We start from the raw sequence: 21697 nt of genomic DNA, 5'->3' as shown, positions 1-21697 counted from the left end.
GCGAGTGACCACACGGCCGAAGCCACGGAGGAGGACAGGCCTTGGCGGCCAAGCGGATGCGCCTGGGGCTCCGTCCTCTCCATTCTCTCGCCTCCGAAACGAAGGAGGAGAGAAGAGTGTGCGAAAGGAGGGAGGGAGGGAGGGAGGAAGGAACGAAGGAACGGGCGGGCGGCGGTGGTTCTGGGCCGGGTGCCAATGGCCGGCGGCGGGGACGCATATGTGCGGGGCGCTCCCCCTTCTCCTCCTCCTCCTCCCAGAAGGGCCTTCGCGGGCCCTGTTTTACAACAACCTCCTCCTCCTGCTCTTCGGCACAGACTCCGGAGTTCACGCAGCATCTGGCGAGACAGATGTGTTTGGCGCGGGTTCAAGGCTGGGGAGAAGGGAAGAGTTATGGAAGAAGAGGAGGAGGAGGAGGAGGAAGAAGAGGGCCCTGGGCATTTCGGGGAGGGAGGGAGGGAGGGAAGAAAGGGGGGAAAGCAAGCGGCGGTTTCGTTCAGGGTTAGAAAGAGGAGAAACGGAGGAGGAAGAAGGGGATTTCCACAGGGTTGGCCTCCAAAGAGGGGGTGCTGGGTGATGGGGTCCCCAAACAACTCAAAAAACTTGGATTTTCCTATTCTCAATGATTATGATGATGGGGGATTCAATGGCTTGGAAGTGCCTGGGGGGAATCTTTTGTTGAGAACACACAAGTGCTGGACCACTCTCGCAACCACCATGTCAGACTACACAGAGAAGCCATTGAAATCCACAAGAAGCATGTGGACAATTTCAACAGAAAGGAGGAAACCATGAAAATGAACAAAATATGCCTAAAAAACTCAAAAATTACAACAGCAAATCAACAGAGAGGAAACAAACAAGGACATCTAATCACCTCTCAACAAAAGATTGCCCCAAGCACTGCCAAGCCATCAAATGCTAATTAAGGTGGTCAGTTGAAACATTCACACCTAGCTCCAGCAGACAAGAGTCCTTTGTCCCACCCTGGTCAAAATCTGGATACCAATATTAAAAAAATCTAAAATTACAACAGCAAACCAGCAGACAGTAAACAATCAGGCACATAACATCACTCTCAACAAAAGATTCCCCCCAGGCACTTCCAAGCCATTGAATGCTAATCAAGGTGATCAGCTGAAACATTCACACCTAGCCCCAGCAGAAAAAAAGTCCTTTGTCCCACCCTGGTCATTCCACAGATATATAAACCCATTTTTCCTACTTCCAACAGACCCCACTACCTCTGAGGACGCTTGCCATAGATGCAGACGAAACGTCAGGAGAAAAATTGCCTCCAGAACATGGCCATATAGCCCGGAAAAACCTACAACAACCCAGTGATTCCGGCCATGAAAGCCTTCGACAATACAATAATAATGATGATGATGTGACCTGGATCTTGTCCTGGCGCCGCTGCTGCTCGGCCACCTTCCGGGTCAAGGCCTGCTTCTTGGCTCTCAGCTCTCGGATGTCGCCCGCTGCCTCTCCGCCGCTGCCTTCTTCGGCCTCCTCTTCCTCCTCCTCCGAGTCGCCCTCAAAGGCCTCGATCCGGAGGTCGTCCTCCTTCCCCAAAAGAATGGAAATTAATATTATGTTTATTTACACCTCCACTTTTTCTCTCCAGCTTCTAAGAGTCTATATGCCTTTGTTTATGGCTTCTGAAAACTTATATGGCTTCAATGTATATGGTTTTCAATGTATAAGGTAAAGGTTTTCCCCTGACCTTAAGACCAGTCGTGTCCGACTCTGGGGGTTGGTGCTCATCTCCATTTCTAAGCCAACGAGCCAACGTTGTCCATAGACACCTCCAAGGTCATGTGGTCAGCATGACGAGAGACAGGGCCTTCTCGGTGATGGCTCCCCGGCTATGGAACTCCCTTCCTGGTGAGATCAGATCAGCCCCCCTCCCTCCTGTCCTTTAGAAGGATGGTAAAAACTTGGCTGTGGGACTAAGAGATGACCAGGCCAATTAGATTTGACGTGGATGACTAGGATGGTTTAAAATGGTGTATTTTAATATTTTGATAAAAAAATTTAATGTTTATGTACTGTATGTGAATCTGTGCCCCGGCATTGGATGTTTGTCATGCATATGGTGTGCCCTGAGTCCCCTTCTGGGTGAGATGGGCGGAATATAAATGCTTTAAATAAATAAATAATAAATAAATAATAAATAAATGACTGCATGGAATGCCATCATCTTCCCGTCGGAGCGGTATCTATTGATCTCACATTTGCATGTTTTTGAACTTCTAGATTAGCAGAAGCTGGGGCTAACAGCAGGAGCTCACCCCACTCCCTGGATTCGAGCCTGCGACCTTTCAGTCAACAAGTTCAGCAGTTCAACAGGAAGGTAATGGCGCTTCATGCAGTCATGCTGGCCGCATGACCTTGGAGGTGTCTACGGACAACGCTGGCTCTTCGGCGTAAAAATGGAGATGAGCAGCAACCCCCGGAGTCAGACACGACTGGACCCAATGTCAAGGGAAAAGCTTTACCTTTACCTTATATTATAAATATTATTGTAATAATGATTTATATATATATATCTCCATATAAATAACAATGTAATGTTCGTTTGTGGGATTAACATAACTCTAAAACCACTGGACGAATTGACACCGAATTTGGACACAAGACACCTATCAAGCCAACAAGTGACCATCACTCATAAAAACACTGAAAAACACAGTGGAAGGGACTTAAAAAGCCAAAAAATAAAATATACAATACATGTGCAAAAACCATATACATATGCAAACACACATAACACAGATATATACACACACAAAACACGTATACACAGACTGGGCCACAGCAACGCGTGGCAGGGGATGGCTTGTGTGTGTGTGTGTATATATATATATATAAAATAGTCATATACATATATTAAATGTACAGAAATACTATAATACATTTACAATAATATAATAATAATATAATACATTTAATATAATATAATTTAGTAACATAACATATATTATATAGTAATATATTTAATGTAATATTTATTATTATTATTATTATTATTATTATTATTATTATTATTGGGTTGCTGTGAGTTTTGAGGATGCCTGCCATAGATGTGGGCAAAACATCAGGTGAGAATGCTTCTGGACAATGGCCATACAGCCTGGAAAACTCATAGCGACCAAGTGATTTTGGCCATGAAAGCCTTTGACAACAGTTATTATTATTATAGTCATATATTACATAGATTCAATGTATAATACTACTACTACTACTACTACTACTACTACTACTAATAATAATAATAATAATGTAATATAATAATAAAATATATGTAATAAAATCAAATAAAACATGATATATAATATATATAATATAGTCCCATATATTTAATTATAAATAATAATAATAATGTAATATAATAATAAAAGAATATATATGTAATAAAATCAAATAAAACATATATATATATATATATATATATATATAAATAGTCATATATATTTAAGTATAATAATATATTTAATATAATATTAATTTTTTACATATTAAAATATGTAAAATAATAATAATAAACTATAATAATGTAATAAATATAATGTAACAATATATTATATAATATAATAATATTATTATAATAATATATTGTTGTTCAATCGGTCAGTCGTTTCTGATTCTTTGTGACCTCATGGACCAGCCCATACCAGAGCTCCCTGTCCGCCGTCACCACCCCCAGCTCCTTCAAGGTCAATCCAGTCACTTCAAATATGCCATGCCATTCTTTTTCCTTCCATTTATATATAATTATAATATATTTATTATAAGGTAAAGGTAAAGGTAGTCCCTTGACATTAAGTCTAGTCAAGTCCGACTCTGGGGTGTGGTGCTCATCTCCATTTCTAAGCCGAAGAGCCAGCGTTGTCCGTAGACACCTCCAAGGTCATGTGGCCAGCATGACTGCATGGAGCGCCGTTACCTTCCCGCCGAAGCGGTACCTATTGATCTACTCACATTTGCATGTTTTCGAACTGCTAGGTTGGCAGAAGCTAGGGCTGACAGCGGAAGCTCACGCCGCTCCCCGGAATCGAACCTGCGACCTTTCGATTTATTATATATTATATTATATTATATTTATTATATATTATATTATATATATTATGTTGTGTTGTGTTGTGTTATGTTATATTATATTATAGTGCTCCATGCAGTCATGCTGGCCACATGACCTTGGAGGTGTTTATGGACAACGCCTGGAATTAATGTCAGGGGAAAACCTTGACCTTGACCTATAAAAATACATGTTTACATCTATATAATATTTACTTTATTATATTGTATTACTATTATAGTCGTATTACACATATTCAGTGTATAATTATTATATAATAACAGCAACAACAACAATAATATATTTTAATAATATAAATATAATATATAATAATATAAATATAAATAATATATTTAACGTTTCAGTCGCCTTAGGGAGAAAAGGCAGGACATAAATCACAAGACTGATGCTGGTGAGAATGTGATGGCTCCTAAACCAATAGAAAGAGAGCAGAGACATTGTGCCCTAGAGAAAGTCCCATAGAGGCAGAAGTCGGGGTCAAGGCCTCCTCGTATAAGGGGATTCGGGCAGAAGTCGGGGTCCGGCGAAGTTTATAAGGGGAGATCTGGACTTGCCTTGAACTCAGGGAGAGCGAGAGGGAAACCCCCCCCCCCCCAAAAGCCAGGGCTGGGTTTGAACCTTCGATGCCCTCTTCTTCCCTCCTCCTCCTCCTTCGTTCCTTTCTTCCTTCCCTTCCTGCTGCGCCTTATTAAGCGCTCCCCCCACCCTTTCCCTAGCAAACGCACTCACCCTTGGATCCGCATCTGGAACTCATCGCCAGGGAAAGAGGGGAGGGAAAGGGGAGCGTTTGGTGGGACTGGCAGGAAGGGGACGCAGCCAACGAGGGGACACATCCTATAGAAGCGCAAGGCCAACGGGTACCTGGTCGTCCAAAGGGCCACTGGCGGAGGTCCCTTTCCGCCCGGCAACGTCTCCTCCTCGAGGGGCTCCTTCTGTGGGGTCCGGGTCCGGTCCGGGGGCCACCGAGACATACTTCCCGCCCTTGAAGGCCAGCAGGGGCTCCTCTTGACCGCACAGGGCCTCCAGGAAGTACTTCAGCACCGTCACCCGCTTGCAGTCCGAGGCAATGCCCTGCCCGGGGAGACAGAGAGAGAGATCCCAAAAGTCATCTTCCCTGCTTGACCCCAATGGGCATCTTTAAGCTCACCTGCCCCCAATGGCCTTTTGCCCTTAGCTCTTTGATCCCAATTGTCCTCTTTCTTGCTTGACCCCAATGAACATCTTGGGCCCCTTGGAGATCTTTAGTCCCTTGACCCCATTGGGCATCTTAAGGGTCTCCTGATCCCAATGGGCATCTTTCTTGCTTGGTCCCAATGGGAATCTCTGGGGTCTTCTGATCCCAATGGCCACCCTAAGTCATTTGATCCCAATGGGCATCTTTAGGCTCATTTGACCCCAATGGGCACCCTTCACCCTTTGATCCCAATGGTCATTTTTGATTGTTGGATCCCAATGGGCATCTTTAGGCTCATTTGACCCCAATGGGCACCCCTAGCCCTTTGATCCCAATGGTCATCTTTGGTTGCTGGACCTCAATGAGCATCTTTGCCCCCTTGGAGATCTTTACTCCCTTGACCTCACTGGCCACCCTTTGTCTTTTGATCCCAATGGTCATCTTTGGTTGCTGGACCCCAATGAGCATCTTTGGCCCCTTGGAGATCTTTAGTCCCTTGACCCCATTGGGCATCTTTAGGGTTTTCTTATCCTAATGGGGCATCTTTAGGCTCACTTGACCCCAATGGGCACCCTTTGTCCTTTGATCCCAATGGTCATCGTTGGATGTTAGACCCCAATGGGCATCTTTAGGCTCACTTGACCCCAATGGGCACCCTTCGCCCTTTGATCCCAATGCTCATCTTTCTTGCTTGACCCCAATGGGCAAATGTAGTGTCATTTGATGGCAATGGGCATCAAAGATGTTTGGCTTTTTGAAAAATGCTTGAGACTGAAGAGGGAGGTTTGTGTATGGAGTGCAGCTCCCATCATCCCCTATGGTTTGGAAGGGACCCCCAAGGGCCACCTCGTCCAGTCCCATTCAGAAATACAATGCCTAAGTTACCCTCCTCCTTGTTCTATTTATTATCACAATTATTATTACGATTATTATTATATCTATTTTCTCGTTATGGTCGGAAGGGACTACCAAACTTCATCTAGTCCAGTGCCATTCAGGAATACAATGCCAAAGTGATCCTCCTCCTCCTCCTATTCATTATCGCCATTATTACTATTATTACTATTATTATTACTATTATTATTATAATTATTATATTAATTCTCTTGTTAGGATTGGAAGGGACTCCCAAAGCTCAGGTTAAAAAGGTGCTGTGTGTGAGAGGTGATATGTTGGAATTCTGGGCAAGTGCAATGTGCAGAGAGTCTTAAACTCTAATAAAGCGCTTCTGGGACATAGTGCTGGGGTTATCCTATTCTGGGAAGGCACATCGGAAGAGCCAGGTCTTCAAGTTCTTCCTAAAGACTGCCAACGTGGGTGCAAATCTAATGTCTTTGGGGAAGGTGTTTCAAAGTCGGGGGGCAACCACAGAGAAGGCCCTGTCCCTCGTCCCCACCAAATGCGCCTGCGACGCAGGTGGGATCACGAGCAGGGCCTCTCCGGATGAACGAAGTGAGCGCGTGGGTTCGTAAACGGAGATGCAGTCACACAGGTAGGCAGGTCCCAAACCGTTTAGGGCTTTGTAGGTCAGCACCTGCACCTTGAATTGGGCTCGGTAGGTAAATGGCAGCCAATGGAGCTCCTTGAACAGGAGGGTTGACCTCTCTCTGTAAGGAGCGCCAGTTAACATCCTGGCCGCCGCCCGTTGAACCAGTTGGAATTTCCGAGCCGTTTTCAAGGGCAGCCCCACGTAGAGCGCATTACAGTAATCCAATCTGGAGGTGACCAAGGCATGGACCACCCCGGCCAGATCAACCTTTGCGAGGTACGATCGCAACTGGCACACGAGTCTTAGTTGCGCAAAAGCCCTCCCGGACACCGCCGACGCCTGAGCCTCAAGCGTAAGCGTTGGATCCAAGAGGACTCCCAAGCTGTGGACCTGTGACTTCAGGGGGAATACAACCCCGTCCAGCACAGGTTGCCACCCTATACCCCGATCCGGCCTACGATTGACCAGGAGGACCTCTGTCTTGTCGAGAATGACCTTCAGCTTGTTCCTCCTCATCCAGATAGACACAGCGGTCAGGCACTCGTCCAGCACCTGAGAGGCTTCCTTGGAGTTAGATGGAAAAGAGTAGTAGAGTTGTGTGTCATCTGCGTAGAGGTGGCACCCAACTCCAAAACTCCGGATAATCTCTCCCAGCGGTTTCATGTAGATGTTAAAGAGCATGGGAGACAAGATAGAGCCTTGCGAGACCCCACAGGTCAAAGGCCAGGAATCCGAGCAGGTGTCTCCCAGCTTCACCATCTGTGATCGACCCTCCAGGAAGGACTGAAGCCACGACAAGACCGTGCCCCTGAGACCCATCCCAGAGTCTCGACCCAGAAGGATACCATGATTGATGGTATCGAAAGACGCTGAGATGTCCAAGAGAACCAACAGAGTCACACTCCCCCTGTCCAGCTCTCTACGGAGGTCATCCACCAAGGTGACCAAGGCCATCTCGGTGCCGTGACCAGGCCTGAAACCAGACTGTGACTGATCTAGGTAGTTGATGTCATCTAGAAAACCCTGGAGCTGGGAGGGAATTATTATTATTCCCTCTCTAAGAAGAGACCCATTAGGGTTGGAACCCCCAAAACTACCTAGTCCAGTCCATTTAGGAATCCAATACCAAAGGAATCATCTACCACCACCACCACCACCACCACCTCCTCCTCCTCATTATTATTATTCCCTCTTTAAGAATAGGCTCATTAGGAGTCTCATAGCTCCCCCCGCCCCAAAGTCCATCTAGTCCAGTCCCATTCAGGAATACAATACTAAAGTGATCCTCCTTCTCATCCTATTATCATTATGATTCCTTAAGAAGAGGCTCGTTAGGATCGGAAGGTCCCCCAAAGGCCATCTAGTCCAGTCCCAATACAATACTAAAGTGATCCTCCACCTCCTCCTTCTAATTATATCATCATCATCATCATCATCATCACATTATTATTATTATTATTATTATTATTATTATTATTATTATTATTCCCTCTCCAAGAAGGGGCACACTAGGTTCAGAAGGTCATCTAGTCCCACGGAGAGAGGGTCAAAGGGACACAGAGACTGACGCCCTTCTACACACCTTCCTTCCCTAACGGCAATGATCTAGTTCTTTTGGCTGGATGGCCGGCCAGACATGACACGGAATGGGAGCGCTGCAGATCCCCGAGATAGAGGAAGAAGGGTGGGGTGCATTCAATGGGGGTGCAATAAACGGACTGCAGCTGGACAGAGGCAAACCCACTGCCAGCAAAGATTTGGCTTTTTCCAGCCATTGTCTTCCCCGGCTTCTTCCTGCCAGCTTCCCTGCGTCCCTCTCCCTTTCGGAAAAACAGCCAGGCCTGCCATAAGGACGGCAACCAACGGGGCCAAGGCTCCCCCCCTGCCCCCCCCCCCCGGCGCCCCTCTGCCACCAACGGGATGCCTCTCTCTTTCTCTGTTGACAGCGATCCCGTCAAGCAACGCCAAGGGGGGGAAAATAGAAAAGGCAGGATGGAATAAATCATATTTTGAGAGGAGCGAGAACGGAGATCTCCTTGCCTTGTGGGCTTGACGCTGTGTCAGTTGGAGGGCTGGGAGCCAATGCGGAGTCCCGTTTAAGAGAAGAGGGGGATAGACAAATACTACTATGACTAATAGTAATAATAATAATAATAATAATAATAATAATAATAATGCAATAGTATTTCTATTTTCCTGCCTAGCAGAAGCCACTCTGTCCCATTTAAGAGAAGAGGAGGACAGATCAATACTACTATGACTAATAATAATAATAATAATAATAATAATAATAATGCAACAGGACTTCTATTTTCCTGCCTAGCAGAAGCCACTTTGAGTCCCGTTTAAGAGTAGAGGGGGACAGATCAATACTATTATGACTAATAATAATGATGATAATAATAACAATAATTATTATAACAATAATAATAATTATTATAATACTAATAATAATATAATGAATAATAATGCAATAGTACTTCTGTTTTCCTGCCTAGCAAAAGCCACTTTGAGTCCCATTTAAGAGGAGGACAGATCAATACTACTATGACTAATAATAATAATAATATGGACAATAATGCAACAGGACTTCTATTTTCCTGCCTAGCAAAAGCCACTTTGAGTCCCATTTAAGAGAAGCGGGGGATACATCAATACTACTATGACCAATAATAATAATAATAATGCAATAGTATTTCTATTTTCCTGTCTAGCAGAAGCCACTTTTGAGTCCCGTTTAAGAGAAGAGGGGGATAGAGCAATACTACTATGACTAATAATAATAATAATAATAATAATAATAATAATGGTCAATAATGCAACAGTACTTCTATTTTCCTGCCTAGCAGAAGCCACTTTTGAGTCCGTTTAAGAGAAGAGGGGGATAGATCAATACTACTATGACTAATAATAATATAATGGATAATAATGCAATAATACTTCTATATTCCTGCCTAGCAGAAGCCACTTTGAGTCCCGTTTAAGAGAAGAGGGGGATAGATCAATACTACTATGACTACTATTACTACTAACAATAATGATAATAACAATATTATTAGATAACGATGATAATAATAATAATATAATGGATAATAATGCAACAGTACTTCTGTTTTCCTGCCTAGCAGAAGCCACTTTGAGTCCCGTTTAAGAGAAGAGGGGGATAGATCAATATTACTATGACTAATAATAATAATAATAATAATAACACTAATAATAATAATATAATGGATAATAATGCAGTAATAATTCTATTTTCCTGCCTAGCAGAAGCCACTTTTGAGTCCCGTTTAAGAGAAGCGGGGGACAGATCAATACTAATATGACTAATAATAATAATAATGATAATAATAATAATAATAATTATTATTATTATTATTGTAACGATAATAATATAATGGATAATAATGCAATAGTACTTCTATTTTCCTGCCTAGCAGAAGCCACTTTTGAGTCCCGTTTAAGAGAAGAGGGGGATAGAGCAATACTACTATGACTAATAATAATAATAATAATAATAATAATAATAATGGTCAATAATGCAACAGTACTTCTATTTTCCTGCCTAGCAGAAGCCACTTTTGAGTCCGTTTAAGAGAAGAGGGGGATAGATCAATACTACTATGACTAATAATAATATAATGGATAATAATGCAATAATACTTCTATATTCCTGCCTAGCAGAAGCCACTTTGAGTCCCGTTTAAGAGAAGAGGGGGATAGATCAATACTACTATGACTACTATTACTACTAACAATAATGATAATAACAATATTATTAGATAACGATGATAATAATAATAATATAATGGATAATAATGCAACAGTACTTCTGTTTTCCTGCCTAGCAGAAGCCACTTTGAGTCCCGTTTAAGAGAAGAGGGGGATAGATCAATATTACTATGACTAATAATAATAATAATAATAATAACACTAATAATAATAATATAATGGATAATAATGCAGTAATAATTCTATTTTCCTGCCTAGCAGAAGCCACTTTTGAGTCCCGTTTAAGAGAAGCGGGGGACAGATCAATACTAATATGACTAATAATAATAATAATGATAATAATAATAATAATAATTATTATTATTATTATTATAACGATAATAATATAATGGATAATAATGCAATAGTACTTCTATTTTCCTGCCTAGCAGAAGCCACTTTTGAGTCCCGTTTAAGAGAAGAGGAGGACAGATCAATACTACTATGACTAATAATAATAATAATAATAATGGTCAATAATGCAACAGTACTTCTATTTTCCTGCCTAGCAGAAGCCACTTTTGAGTCCGTTTAAGAGAAGAGGGGGATAGATCAATACTACTATGACTAATAATAATATAATGGATAATAATGCAATAATACTTCTATATTCCTGCCTAGCAGAAGCCACTTTGAGTCCCGTTTAAGAGAAGAGGGGGATAGATCAATACTACTATGACTACTATTACTACTAACAATAATGATAATAACAATATTATTAGATAACGATGATAATAATAATAATATAATGGATAATAATGCAACAGTACTTCTGTTTTCCTGCCTAGCAGAAGCCACTTTGAGTCCCGTTTAAGAGAAGAGGGGGATAGATCAATATTACTATGACTAATAATAATAATAATAATAATAACACTAATAATAATAATATAATGGATAATAATGCAGTAATAATTCTATTTTCCTGCCTAGCAGAAGCCACTTTTGAGTCCCGTTTAAGAGAAGCGGGGGACAGATCAATACTAATATGACTAATAATAATAATAATGATAATAATAATAATAATAATTATTATTATTATTATTATAACGATAATAATATAATGGATAATAATGCAATAGTACTTCTATTTTCCTGCCTAGCAGAAGCCACTTTTGAGTCCCGTTTAAGAGAAGAGGAGGACAGATCAATACTACTATGACTAATAATAATAATAATAATAATAATAATATGGATAATAATGCAATAGTACTTCTATTTTCCTGCTTAACTATGTTTAAGGGAAGAGGGGTATTGACAGATAGGTACTACTACTACTAGTACTACTAGTACTACTAGTAATAATAATAATAATAATAATAATAATAATAATAATAATACTATAATGGATAATAATATATGAAGAATACTACTTTCCTGCCTGGTAGAAAGGGTTAGACCAGGGGTCCTCAAACTATGGCCCGGGGACCGAATACGGCCCTCCAAGTTCATTTACCCGGCCCTTGCTCAGGGTCAACCTAAGTCTGAAACGACTTGAAAGCACACAACAACAACAGCAACAACAACAATCCTGGGCCCGGTCCTGTTCAACATCTTTATTAATGACTTAGATGAAGGGCTAGAAGGCATGATCATCAAGTTTGCAGATGACACCAAATTGGGAGGGATAGCCAATAGTCCAGAGGACAGGAGCAGAATTCAAAACGATCTTGACAGATTAGAGAGATGGGCCAAAACTAACAAAATGAAGTTCAACAGTGACAAATGCAAGATACTCCACTTTGGCAGAAAAAATGAAATGCAAAGATACAGAATGGGGGACGCCTGGCTCGAGAGCAGTACGTGTGAAAAAGATCTGGGAGTCCTCGTGGACAACAAGTTAAACATGAGCCAACAATGTGATGTGGCGGCAAAAAAAGCCAATGGGATTTTGGCCTGCATCAATAGAAGCATAGTGTCTAGATCTAAGGAAGTAATGCTACCCCTCTATTCTGCTTTGGTTAGACCACATCTGGAATATTGTGTCCAATTCTGGGCACCACAATTCAAGAGAGATGTTGACAAGCTGGAAAGTGTCCAGAGGAGAGCGACTAAAATGATCAAGGGTCTGGAGAACAAGCCCTATGAGGAGCGGCTTAGGGAACTGGGCATGTTTAGCCTGAAGAAGAGAAGGCTGAGAGGAGATATGATAGCCATGTATAAATATGTGAGAGGAAGCCACAGGGAGGAGGGAGCAAGCTTGTTTTCTGCTTCCTTGGAGGCTAGGACGCGGAGCAATGGCTTCAAACTACAAGAGAGGAGATTCCATCTGAACATTAGGAAGAACTTCCTGACTGTGAGAGCCGTTCAGCAGTGGAACTCTCTGCCCCGGAGTGTGGTGGAGGCTCCTTCTTTGGAAGCTTTTAAGCAGAGGCTGGATGGCCATTTGTCAGGGGTGATTTGAATGCAATATTCCTGCTTCTTGGCAGGGGGTTGGACTGGATGGCCCATGAGGTCTCTTCCAACTCTTTGATTCTATGATTCTATGATTCTATGAATCCTATTTCATCAGCCAAAAGCAGGCCCCTAATTCCCATTGAAATACTAATAAGTTTATATTTGTTAAAACTGTTCTTCATTTTAATTATTTTATTGTTTTAGGTGCTTTTTGCACTACAAAAAAAGATATATGCTGTGTGCACTGGAATTCTTTCATGTCTTTTTTCAAATTGTAATCTGGCCCACCAATAGTTTGAGGGACTGTGACCTGGCCCTCTGTTTAAAAAGTTTGAGGACCCCTGGGTTAGACTAGATAGACTTTGGGGGTCCTTTCCAACTCTATAGAGAAATACGGACCACCTAGGAGTTTAATGGATGTTTCGTAACAGCAGCTCTGTCAGGAGGGATTGGATGGCATCTTGTATCCTGGCAGTTCCTTCTGGGTTGGACTGGATGGTCTTTGAACGTCCCTTCCAACTCTAGGGGTCTAATAATAATGATAATAATTGATAATAATATAACAGTAATCCTATCTTCTTGCTTGGCAGAAGGGGGATGGACTGGATGGCCTTTGAGGAGTGTAATAATAATAATAATAATAATAATAATAATAATAGACTTATAATAATAATTGAATTATAATAATAATTACTATATTATTCTTTGAAGGGACTTCAAAGCCCAGAATCCTGCCAGATCTTTACAGGATGGATGCCTTATGGCAAATGTGGGAATATATATATATATATATATATATATATATATATATAGACAAGACAGGTTTTGCCCTGAACAGCTGTGTATGGAAACGGAGCCCTTGGCTTCGAAAATGACTTGACACTTCATAAATTATGATGGAGCGTCTCAGGGAAGAAAACTGGCCGCAAGTCAGAGCACGACCCGCAAAGAACGAAGGAACGAAAGAAAGGAAGGAAGGAGGAATGGATCAGCAATGAGGCAGAAATGGGGGCACCAAAGGCTATAGATTTGGGTATTTTAAAGCTGGGTTGACCTATAGATTGAGGATGGCATACACCGAAGCATTGCAAAGGTTATGTTTGGGGGAAGAGACCTGGGATCAGAGACCGCCTCAAGACAGAGAAATAAAAGCAGGATATTAATAATAATAATAATAATAATATGCCAATAATACTGCCACTACCACTAATAAATAATAACATACTAATACTACTAATAATACCGCTCCACTGCAACTAATAAATAAAATAACAAACTACTTCTACTATGAAAATAATAAATATAATATTACTACTAAATAGAATAATAGACTACTTCTATTACTAATAATAATACTAATAACAATATAACAAATACTACTAATAATACCACTCCACTGCAACTAATAAATATAATAACAAACTACTTCTACTATGAATATAATAATAAACTAATAAATATAATAAGGGTAATAATAAAAATATATTATTAATAATAATAATACCACCACTACTAATACCAATTCCATTACTAATAATGGAATAGAATAACTATACTACCGATAATATCACTACTACTACTAATAATAAATGATAATAATGTACAACTACTACTAAAATAAAAATAAATGTACTACTGCTACTAAATAGAATAATAAAAATATACTACTACTACTAATACTAATAATACCACCACCACTACTAATAAATATAATAGTATCAAACTCCCTCTATTATTAAAATTATAATATACTACTACTAAATGTGATAAGAGTAATAATAATATACTTTTACTAATAGTAATACCAATACAATTACTAATAATAGGATAGAATAATAAATATACTACTAATAGTAATAGTAATACCACCACCACTACTAATAAATATAATAGTATCAAACTCCTACTAATAAAATTATAATATACTACTACTAAATGTGATAAGAGTAATAATAATATACTACTACTACTACTACTACTACTATTACTAATAATAGAATAGAATAATAAATATATTACTACTAATAAGTATGATAATAATGTACTATTACTACTAAAATAAAAAGAAATATACTACTGCTACTAAATAAATAATATACTGCTACTACTTATAATATACTAATACTAGAAATGATAAATATAATAATAATATACTACTTTGACTACTAAAATATAATAATAATGCAATAATCCTTCTATTTTCCTGCTTAACTGTGTTTAATGGAATCCTAAAGTTGGAGGAGACCCCAGGGGCCATCCAGTCCAACCCCCATAAAGGTCAACACAGTCAAAGCCCTCCCAACAGATGGCCATCCAGAAAACAAAGGTCCTGGAAGATTAAATAAACACAAAACTAAAGAAAGGGAAGAGAAAGCATCGGGCTCATCTCCAGAATAGACACCATAACAACAATAATAATGATAATAATAGTAATAGTATGTCCATAATATCGGTCTCCCTATGGAGATGTCTAAGCAAGAGGAGAGGAGGGCTACCTGATAGGGACCCCCTTCAGCCCCCTCCTCACCTGGGATCCAGGTGGGGATCCTGCCCCCCTTTTGCCCCCCAAAAAGCCCGGAAGCACCTCTCTCTTCTTCCCCCCTTGATCTGGATCCAAGAGAAAACAGGCTCTCCAAAAGGCTTTCAAATGCAAAGCAGTTTTTAAAGAGCTTTTACTTTTTGATCCTTTCCAAGGTGAATTTTTTGACTGCAGCTCCCATCGCCTTGAGCAATGCAGGGTGAGGAAGGGACGCTCCTCCAGGGTGGCTGGACTGCAACTCCCATCAAGAGGATCCCAATATACCTGCCCTTCTAGTAAGGGGGTCCCTATAGCTGGCCTTCTAATAAGCGGGTCCATATATGTGCCCTTCTATTAAGGGGGTCCCTATATATCTGCCCTTCTATTATGGGGGTCCCTATATATCTACCTTTCTATTAAAGGGGTCCCTATATATCTGCCCTTCTATTAGGGAGGTTCCTATATATCTGTCCTCCTATTAAGGCAGTCCCTATATATATGCCTTTCTATTAAGGGGATACTAATATATCTGCTCTTTTATTAAGGGGGTCATATATAAAAGTCCTTTATTAAGGGGTCCCTATATATCTGTCTTCTATCAAGGGGATCCCTATATATCTGCCCTTCTATTAAGGAGGTCCCAATATATCTGCCCTTCTATTAGGGAGGTTCCTATATATCTGCCCTTCTATTAAGGTGGTCCCAATATATCTGCCCTTCTATTAAAGGGGTCTCTATATATCTGCCCTTCTATTAAGGGGTCCCCAATATATCTGCCCTTCTATTAAGGGGGTCCTTATATATCTGCCCTTTTATTGAAGGGGTCCCAATATATCTGCTCTTCTATTAAGGAGGTCCCAATATATCTGCCCTTCTAGTAAGGGGGTCCCTATATATCTGCCCATCTATTAAGGCGATTCCTATATATCTGCCCATCTATTAAGGGGGTCACTATATATCTGCCCTTCTATTAAGTGGATCCCTATATATCTGCCTTCTATTAAGTGGATCCCTATATATCTGCCTTCTATTAAGTGGATCCCTATATATCTGCCTTTCTATTAAGGGGGTCCCTATATATCTGCCCTTTTATTAAAGGGGTCCCAATATATCTGCCCTTCTATTAAAGGGTTCCCTATATATCTGCCTGTCTATTAAGGAGGTCCCAATATATCTGCCCTTCTATTACGGGGGTCCCTATATATCTGCCCTTCTAGTAAGGGGGTCCCTATATATCTGCCCTTCTATTAAGGGGATACTAATATATCTGCTATTTATTAAGGGGGGTCCCTATACATAAAAGTCCTTTATTAAGGGGGTCCCTATTTATCTGCCTTCTATTTATTATTTATTTACATTATTTCTACCCCACTCATATCAGCCTGGAGGCGACACAGAGCAGCGTACACAATCGGCACAATTTGACGCCATAAAAATACATATCAAAGGGATGCCTATATATCTGCCCTTCTATTAAGGAGGTCCCTATATAACTGCCCTTCTAATAAGGGGGTCCCTATATACCTGCCCTTCTAATAAGGGGGTCCCTATACAGCTGTTCTTCTAGTAAGGGGGTCCCAATATGGATGCTGTTCTGGTAAGGGGGTCAATAGGGGGTCCCTATATATCACCCTTCTATTAAGGGGATCCCAATATATCTGCCCTTCTATTAAGGTGGTCTCAATAAACCTGCTCTTCTATTAAGGGGGTCCCTATATATCTGCCCTTCTAGTAAGGGGGTCCCAATATATCTGCCCTTCTATTAAGGTGGTCTCAATAAACCTGCTCTTCTATTAAGGGCGTCCCAATATATCTGCCCTTCTATTAAGGGGGTCCCAATATATCTGCCCTTCTATTAAGGGGATTTATATATATATATATACACACACACACACACACACACACACACACACACATACATTTATCCTTTAACTAAGGGGGTCACTATATATCTGCCCTTCTATTAAGGGGATCCCTATACATCTGCTCTTCTATTATGGGGGTCCCCATATATCTCCCTTCTATTAAGGAGATCCCTATATATCTGCACTTCTATTATGGGGATTTATATATATATATCTGCCCTTCTATTAAGGAGGTCCCTATATATCTGCCCTTCTAGTAAGGGGGTCCGTATATATCCGCCCTTCTATTAAGGGGGTCCCTATATATCTGACTCCTATTAAGGGGGTCCCTATATATCTGCCCTTCTATTAAGGGAGTCCAAATATATCTGCCCTTCTATTAAGGTGGTCCCAATATATCTGCCCTTCTATTAAGGGGATCCCTATACATCTGCCCTTCTAGTAAGGGGATTCCTATATATCTACCTTTCTATGAAGGGGTTCCTTCTAGTAAGGGGGTCCCTATATGCCTGCTGTTCTAGTAAGGGGGTGCTTTTATATCTGCTCTTCTATTAAGGCGGTCCCTATATATCTGCCCTTCTATCAAGGGGGTCCCAATATATCTGCCCTTCTATTAAGGGGGTCCCTATATGTCTGCCCTTCTATTAAGGGGGTCCCCCATATATCTGCATAGACTTGGCTTCTTCTGAAGGTGGGACCCCCATGTGTTGGCCTTCCCTTAAGGGCCTGGCCTTGGACGAAGGGGTCCCCTCTGCTCCCCGGCAGCAGCCATCTTTGCCGTCCTGTGACCTCGCCCCAGAGGTGGCTGCTGGGCCGCCTTCCTCTCTTCCTCCTCTCCTCTACCTGCGCAGCTGCTTCCTTCCTGCTTTCCCTCCTGGGGGGCAAAGAGAGAGGCGCTTGGGAACAAGACCCGACAGCAACCCCTTCGCACCTGGCGCCCCGAAAATGACGGCAGGCCTGGAGCGCAGCCAACCCACGCTGGCAGCCGGCCCCGGCTCCAGCGGACATCCATTACCGCTTGCGGACCCCCCCCCACCCCCCTTTGCAATAAAAAAACCCCTGGCTGTCAGGTGCGAGACGTTGTTGTACCCCCCCAACCCGAAAAAAAGCCAGATTTATGGCTTTGCTCAGCCCAGAGACACCTCTCTTCTCTCTCTCCCTCCGAGGCAAAGAGGCTGAAGACAAGCTCCTGCCGCTTCCTTGCGTTCCGATGCGTTCCACCTAATTGGCGCCCGGGGAGGATGGGAGATGCAGTCCAAACACCTGGGAGAGGGGGCCTTGGAGGGGGGAAAGGTTTCAGCAAGCCCCCCCCCCCCCCCCGGTAAAAAATGGTTTGGAAACCAAAGCGAATGGGGAGGACCATTAATAGTCATTACTACTATTATTACTATTATTTATTTATTTTGGAAAATAAAAATAATGTAAAAATAAAAATTAATAATTTATTATTCCTAATAATTAATTTTTTATTCCTATATTTATATTATACCCCACTTTATCTCTTAATAATCATTACTACTATTATTACTATGATTTATTTATTTTGACAAATAAAAATAATGTAAAAATAAAAATTAATAATTTATTATTCCTAATAATTAATTAATATTTTTTATTCCTATATTTATATTATACCCCACTTTATCTCTTAATAATCATTACTACTATTATTACTATGATTTATTTATTTTGAAAAAAAGTAAAATAATGTAAAAATAGTGTAAAAATAAAAATTAATAATGTATTATTCCTAATAATTAATTAATATATTTTTATTCCTATATTTATATTACACCCCACTTTATCTCTCCCACAGGAGGCTCAGAGTGGCTTGACAGACATATTTACAGGCATTAAAACACTATTAAATGTCATTAGTATTCAAAACCGTTCAGATTAAATCCAAATGTAATTGTTATTTATTATTATTATTATTATTATTATTATTATTATTATTATTATTAGCCATGAGGCTGGATGGCCATCTGCCGGGAAGGATCAAATTGTGCCTTCCTCTGTGGCAGAATGGGGTTCTGACTGGATGGTCTTTGGGGTTCCCTTCCAACACTAGGATCCTTCTGTTCCATGAGGCTGGATGGCCATCTGCTGGGAGGGATCGAATTGTGTCTTCCTCTATGACAGGATAGAGTGCAGACTGGATGGCCTTTAGAGTTCTCTTCCAACACTAGGATCCTTCTATTCCATGAGGCTGGATGGCCATTTGCTGGGAGGGATCGAATTGTGACTCTCTCTATGGCAGAATGGAGTTTGGACTGGATGGCCTTTGGGTTCCCGTCCAAATCTAGGAACCCTTTATTCCACAAGACCGGATGCCCATCTGCCAGGAGGAATCGAATTGTGTCATCCTCTACAGTAGAGGACTGGACGGCCTTTGGGGTTCCCTTCCAACTCCAGGATCCTTTTATTATATGAGGCCAGATGGCCGTCTGTTGGTAGGGATCGATTTGTGTCTTCCTGCAAGGCAGAATGTGGTTCCTCTATGACAGGATAGAGTGTGTCTTCCTCTATGGCAGGATAGAGTGCAGACTGGATGGCCTTTAGGGTTCCCTTCCAACTCTAGGATCCTTTTATTCCATGAGGCTGGATGGTCATCTGCTGGGAGGGATCGAATTGTGTCATCCTCTATAGTAGAAAGGGGTTCGGACTGGATGGCCTTCGGGATTCCCTACCAACCCGAAATAAATAAGCCAGATAAAGGAGGGGAGCGAATCCTGTGCCTTGGGGGAGCCCCAAATGCCCAAAGCTTTGGGGAAAGGGGGGCTTTGGGGATGGGGGGGGGACCCCCAAAGCAAGCGAAAGAGGCCCGGTTTGGTGCAGGTGAAGAGCGACGGCCAGCGCCGGACCCACAAATGAGGAAAACAGACTTCTCCGCTGCAGGCAGGCGGTATGTTTCTGGATGTTTGGAGGGGCTCCCGGGGGAAAGTGGGGGGTCCTGGCTTTTTTTTGGGGAGGGGGAGCTATTTTAAAGGCCTTAGAAAGAAAAGGAACATGTGCGAGGCTTTGGGTTTCAGGACCATGGGAAAAAAGGGACCCCGCTTTGGTGCAAGGAGCGTTAACCCTTTCGGACCCAAGGCCCCCTTCCAAAATACACCAGGCAAATAATAATAATAATAATAATAATAATAATAATAATAATATATCTAGGCCAGGTTTGGCAGCTCTGATGATGATAATACTGAACAAACAACAACAACAACAATAACATATCTAGGCCAAGTTTGTCAGCTCTGATGATAATAGCAATAATAATAATGCTCTGATGATGATGATACTACTACTACTAATAATAATATTAATAATAAATCTAGGCAAGATTTGTCAGCTCTGATGATGATGATGAAGAATGACGACGACGATAACAATAATATATTTAGGCCAGGTTTGTCAGGCCTAATAATAATAATAATAATATATAATAATAAATTGGGTTGTTGTAGGTTTTTCCGGGCTATATGGCCATGTTCTAGAGGCATTTTCTCCTGACGTTTCGCCTGCATCTATGGCAAGCATCCTCAGAGGTAGTGAGGATGCTTGCCATAGATGCAGGCGAAACGTCAGGAGAAAATGCCTCTAGAACATGGCCATATAGCCCGGAAAAACCTACAACAACCCAGTGATTCTGGCCATGAAAGCCTTCGACAATACAATAATAATAATAATAATATATCTAGGCCAGGCTTGTCAGCTCTGATGATGATAACAATAATGATACTAATAATAAATCTAGGACAGGTTTGTCAGCCCTAATAATAATAATAATAATAATAATAATAATAATAATAATAAATATAGGCCTGGTTTTCCAGTTCTGATGATGATGATGATGATGATAACAATAATATATCTAGGCCAGGCTTGTCAGCTCTGATGATGATAATAATGATTATTATAATACTAATAATAAATCTAAGTCAGGTTTGTCAGCTCTAATAATAATAATAATAATAATAATAATAATAATAATAATATCTAGGCCAGGTTTGCCAGCTCTAGTAGTAGTAGTAATATAAATAATACTAATATATACTGAATAATAATACTGTCTAGCCCAGGTTTGCCAGCTCTGATAATAATGATGATAACAATAATATTTCTAGGCCAGGCTTGTCAGCTTGGATGATAATCATAATAATGATGTGATGCTAATAATAATACTAATAATAAATCTAAGTCAGGTTTGTCAGCTCTAATAGTAATAATAATAATAATAATAATAATAATAATAATATATCTAGGCCAGGTTTGCCAGCTCTAGTAGTAGTAGTAATACGAATAATACTAATATTGCAGGTTCGCAGTCTGGGTGTGATCTTGGACTCATCGCTGAGCCTGGAACCCCAGGTTTCAGCGGTGACCAGGGGAGCAT

At 41.0% G+C, this 21697-nt stretch overlaps 1 protein-coding gene across 1 annotated transcript in view; it reads right to left on the bottom strand.

Moving 5' to 3' along the window:
• Positions 1-21697, bottom strand: part of SMG6 (SMG6 nonsense mediated mRNA decay factor) — a 108937-nt gene that overhangs the window by 14278 nt on the left and 72962 nt on the right. Inside the window, exons 14-15 of the mRNA XM_060756764.2 lie at positions 4961-5170; positions 1393-1563 (exon numbers count right to left, since the gene is read on the bottom strand). Coding sequence (XP_060612747.2) covers positions 1393-1563; positions 4961-5170 — 381 coding nt within the window. The remainder of the gene's footprint in view (positions 1-1392; positions 1564-4960; positions 5171-21697) is intronic.

This window comes from Anolis sagrei, chromosome 11 (assembly GCF_037176765.1).
Source record: "Anolis sagrei isolate rAnoSag1 chromosome 11, rAnoSag1.mat, whole genome shotgun sequence".
In the NCBI taxonomy this organism is placed as follows: Eukaryota; Metazoa; Chordata; class Lepidosauria; order Squamata; family Dactyloidae; genus Anolis; species Anolis sagrei.
This window is presented reverse-complemented; position numbering and strand designations above follow the sequence as displayed.